This window comes from Mangifera indica, chromosome 4 (genome assembly GCF_011075055.1).
Source record: "Mangifera indica cultivar Alphonso chromosome 4, CATAS_Mindica_2.1, whole genome shotgun sequence".
NCBI lineage: Eukaryota > Viridiplantae > Streptophyta > Magnoliopsida > Sapindales > Anacardiaceae > Mangifera > Mangifera indica.
The window spans coordinates 9,082,032-9,087,389 of NC_058140.1; the positions used below are offsets into that span (position 1 = coordinate 9,082,032).

Consider the following 5,358-nt stretch of genomic DNA (forward strand, 5'->3'; position numbering starts at 1 on the left):
TGTCAGGCCAACCCATAGGCTTATTGCCTAGGCCCATAGCCCAATCCGAACAAGCCAATTGATGCCTCTAACCATAACTATTACCACCACAGTGCTGTCACCTCCTTTACAAGCCACCCTCCCTCCTACACCCCCAATTCCTCCATTTTATATGACTTCTCATCAAAGTTCGGGTGGAAAATAGTTAGTCGTCCTTTTTTAAAATTTTTTCAGCAATGAGCACACTCATTAAAGTAACAATTTTTTAACTAATTCAGAGAAGGAGCCTTCTTTTCTCCCACTATCTTTTCGTTTCTGCCTTATTATATGCTAGTGTTTGTGTCCACAACATCAACACCACTCAGAAACCCTATAAATTCCCCGATTTGATGCGTGTCAAGCACAAGCCAACATTAATTTTCTCTTCATATCTTGTTCACTTATTAATCCTTGTTTCTCCTTTCAATCATGGCTTCCCAAACAGCACTTGACCACCGACAATGTCCATCCCTGGAAATATCATCCATCCATGTGAGCGATCCTGAGAAAAACCAACACCAATTACTGGCTCTAGAAAATGAGGTTGACTATTCCCAAAGGGCACAGTGGCTTCGAGCTGCTTTATTGGGAGCCAATGATGGGCTCGTTTCTGTCGCCTCACTGATGATGGGTATTGGAGCTGTTAAAACAGAAGTGAAGTCCATGCTTCTTGCTGGTTTTGCAGGCTTAGTCGCCGGGGCATGCAGTATGGCTATTGGAGAGTTCGTCTCTGTGTACACTCAGAGGGACATAGAAGTGGCTCAAATGAAGAGAGTTCAAGCAAGAGCAGATGGGAGTGATGAAGAGACTGAAAGGGCGGAGATTCCAAATCCTGCACAGGCTGCAATGGCATCGGCTCTTGCGTTTTCAGCTGGAGCAGTTGTGCCATTAGTGGGGTCTGCGTTTATAAGAAACTACAGAGTGAGGCTTGGGGTGGTGGTTGCGCTGGTGAGCATGATGCTGGTGGCGTTCGGAGTAGCAGGAGCAGTGCTTGGTAGGACTCCGGTGGTGAAGTCATGCGCTAGGGTGGTGATCGGAGGCTGGATGGCTATGGCCCTCACCTTCGGGCTCACTAAGTTGATTGTCTCCGGTGGTCTAGAAATGTGATCGATTGCTATAATATACATAAGTTCTTCGTTTTCGCAATTTTATCATGCATCTTTTGGTTTTGAATAACAGTGTGAATGGTTTTGCTTGAGTAAAATTTTATGTTTCAGTATATGGATCAAATTAAAATAAAAAAATGAAGTATATATGCTGGGAAAAAAAAATTCGAGACCATATTTACTTCATGGAATTGAAGCTAATGCACATACTACATGAATTTCTTGTTATATATATACATATAAACACAGTTTTTCAAAGAGGGTATTAATTATGTATACGTTTTACTAATAAAATGACCATGATTAATAATTATATGCATAGTGAATTCTTATGCCGGTAGGATTCACCTCTTAACTATTATATTTTGGCCAACACAATTTATCAAGTGGTAATTCCTTGATATATGTCTAACAATTCAGTCGACAACTCACGCCAGGATCTTGTAGATAACACACACCATCTAGACATATATTCACATAATATGGATATGTAGATTAATTACCACCTCGATCTAGCAAGAAGGGATAGTCCTCTCCAAGTAAAGAGAATGTTCAAGCAATTCGACCATCACCACCTGTTCACCATTAAAAAAGATATTCAAATTGTTAGAATACGCAACTAGATATAATCATCATCTTGCTGGCTAAACTAGTTGTATCACATTTAATACAAAAGAGATATATCATTCCAGTGACATGTTAAATTCAAAGCAACTAAACTGATCAAATAACATGTATCATATTATATAAAAAATGGTGGCATTACACTCAACCTTTTTCAACCTGTAATGATCAAGATGTTACAAGTATTTTCTTAATCGAAGGGATATGCAAGCCTTGTGAAACCCCATACACCACGAGTCCTTAGGTGATGAAGCCATTGTCTCCCTCTGAGAGTATAAACAATGAAAAAAAAAAACCAAGTGGAATCTTAATTTTGGCTTTTACTATGAGATTTCTTGTTAGGCTAAAAGACTTAGTACCACCTAAGGTTTAGTCAATTATTAAAATGATACCTACTAACTTTTTAAAATCTAAATACCCACCTGTCATACAATATCTATTAATTTTTCTATCAATTATAAGGATAAAAACGTTATTTAACAAGCAATATTAAAAAAATAATAATAAAATTTAACCCTCTTTTCCCACCATAGTTTTCAAAAGTGACAATTTTCCCTTTGCCTCATATTTTCCAATTTTAAAAAGTGACTTCCCCTTAGTTCTAGGGTTTCATCTCTTTCAATTTTAAACTTTTCAGTTGCCCCCTCCCCCCTAAATTTTTTGAAAACTTTGTTTCACCCCCAACTCTAGGGTTTCATCTCTTTTAGCTTTAAAGAAACCAACTACCAAACTATCTTCTCCATCAACACTCTTCTTCTCTCATGATGCATCTTCCATCTTCATCAACCCACTATTTTCATCGGCTCTCCTTCTTTGAATCCAGTCGAATAATCTTCGTTGGCTACTTAGAATCCAAATATTATGGTAAATTACATGATTGAACTTGATGAGAATGAAACACAAAAAACCAACGAACTATAATGGGTTAACAAAGTTGTTTCAGCCAGATTCAGAAAAGGAGAGCCAATGTAGATGGAAGATGAATCGTGAGTGAAGGAGACTATCAATGATAAAGATCGACTAGCTATCGGATTCCCTAGAGTTGAAAGAGATGAAACCCTAGAGCTAGGGGGTGAAACACAATTTTTAAAAAATTTAGGGGGTGACTACAAAAATAGAAAACTGAAAAAGATGAAACCCTAGAGCTGAAAGAAAAAGCCACTTTTTAAAATTAAAATAGATGAGGCTAGAGAGAAATTTTTAGTCTTCAAAACTAAGGTGGGAAAAGAGTATTAATTTTTTTTTTTTAATATTATTAATTAAAGACTAACTTTTTTCCCTTATAACTAACAGAAATTTTAACAAAAGTTGGATGATGGGTAGATATTTAAATTTTTAAAAGTTAGCTAATATCACTTTGGTAATAGACTAAACCTTGGGTAGGAATAAGTCTTTTGGCCTTCGTGTTATTTCATTCTCATATAATATTCCTAAGCCAAAACAAAATAATTTTTTCTTAAACTATTTGCAACTGTTAACAGAGAATACATCATGAAAAAAAAGTAATATTACTATAGTGAACATAGGTTTTTCTTATGCAACTAAACAATTTGAAAAAATCATTCTTCTTAAACTATTTTACTATTTTTGCTAATTATAGGAGCAGGAGCACTCTTGAACTCAAATTACAACTTCACATAATATTTCTAGAAAGTTACATTATTATGTAATCTAATTTCTCGAATCAACAAGAATAATTTATAAATAGAAGGGTAAAAGACTATTTCCCACCCAAGTTTTAGCTCAATCTCAATAATACATTTGTGACGGATGAAAAACTCAAACATCCACTCATCCCTAAATAACTATTAAATTTTTCGTTAAATATATAGGTAAAACTATCATTTAATAATAATATTTAAAAAATATAATTTTATTTTATTTTTCCCTTCAGGTTTTAAAAATTAACATTTAATCTCATACCTAAACTTTGAAAAGTGACTTCCCTGCCCCCAAATCCCTAACTTTTTTCTTTGCCCTTCCCTCCAACCACCAATGACTGGCACGATGCATTGCTAGATGATGAGCATCGTCTAGATCTGGACAATGATTGTCATCCTTCATTGGACAACGAAGCATCGTCAACAATGCTTATCATCCATTCTGGACAACGAAGCGTTGTCTAGTCTGGATGATGAAATGTCATCTAGATCTAGACGACTCTATCTTATTCTTTTATTGTTGGTCCACTGCTTGCGCGGAGAAAGTAGCTATATTTCAAGTTTCATATCCTAGGGGAAAAAGTGTATTTTTGAAAATTTAATTAAGGGGGGAAATGTTAGTTTTCCAAACCAAGGGAGGAAAATGAGATATAAATTTAATTATTTTAATATTACTAATAAAATAATGATTTTACCCTTTACCTTTAACAGAAATTTTGTGGGTGTCCTAACAGATTAAAACTTGGGTGAGTATTTATGTTTTTCGTCTACTGCGGATATATATTTGTCATTTAACGAAAACTTGAATGGGAAATTGTCCTTTTCTCTAAATAGAACAACTTTACCAGATACAATGATATTTTTCTTAATTCTACCTAAATTCTATCCATTTCAAGGGAATAAATTCAATAATAAAATAATAACAACAAACTGATTAAACTTAATTATAGGAGTTGGATTTGATGAGATTTGTAACTTATGGATTTGGGCAAATATGGTATGATAAGGGAAAATGATTTTTCACCTTTAACCTCTTGTTTCGTTAGCCATCATGTAAATATTTTTTTTCCTTAATTCTACCTAAATTCTTTCCTTTTCAAGGGAATAAATTCCATAATAAAACAATAACAATAAACTAATTTAGCTTAATTGTAGGAGCTGGATTTGATAAAGATTTGTAACTTAGGATATGGGTGAATATGAGTATGGTCATGGAAAATGATTTTTCACCTCCCACCTCCTATATCGTTAGCCATCATGTAAAGATACATTTTTCGTATTTCACAAATTTAATATTAAAAATATACAAGAAAAAAAAAAGAAACATAATGAAAGGTGGAAATTAACAATTGTAAATAAAAGATAGCTAGTTAACCTGAATCTCCAAGGATGACCATAAATTCCCATGTGACAATCAATAACGCATGAGCCATCAGTTACTTATGAAGTTCTAACAAATCAGAACCCTCAGCGAGGCACAGCTTCGAAATTATTTGAATCCTAATTAGCACATTAACTCCCCCACACGGTGGAAGATCCTCTGATTCTGTACACTCGTAATGTAACAATATGATTTACAACAATTATAGGAGTACAATCAGAAGTTGGAAAGAATACTCTAAACAATGATTTAACAAAAACTTAATATCAATACTATTTTCTTACCAGAATCAAAAGGTGTATCACATTTGACCAATTACTTCAAGCTCCCAAGGGACTAAGAAAGGGAAAAGTTAATGTAAATTATTACATCTTTCCTTCATTTCTAAAAATATTCATATTCCGACATACCTATTGGGCTGTTGTTCCATGGTTATGCATTACTACTAGCGCATGTAAAAAGATTCTCATAGGTGTCTCTCATAACAACCCTCATGAAAACATATCTGGAAATTGTTATGAAAAAACAAGCTTTCATAGATGGTTTGAAACCTTGTATGAAATTTGTC

At 34.2% G+C, this 5,358-nt stretch overlaps 1 protein-coding gene across 1 annotated transcript; it reads left to right on the forward strand.

Moving 5' to 3' along the window:
• Positions 1-389: 389 nt before the first annotated feature.
• Positions 390-1,310, forward strand: LOC123214947 (vacuolar iron transporter homolog 4-like). Its single transcript, XM_044634978.1, has one exon. The coding sequence runs from the start codon at positions 448-450 to the stop codon at positions 1,123-1,125; it is 678 nt and encodes a 225-aa protein (XP_044490913.1). The 5' UTR covers positions 390-447; the 3' UTR covers positions 1,126-1,310.
• The last annotated feature ends 4,048 nt before the right edge of the window (positions 1,311-5,358 follow it).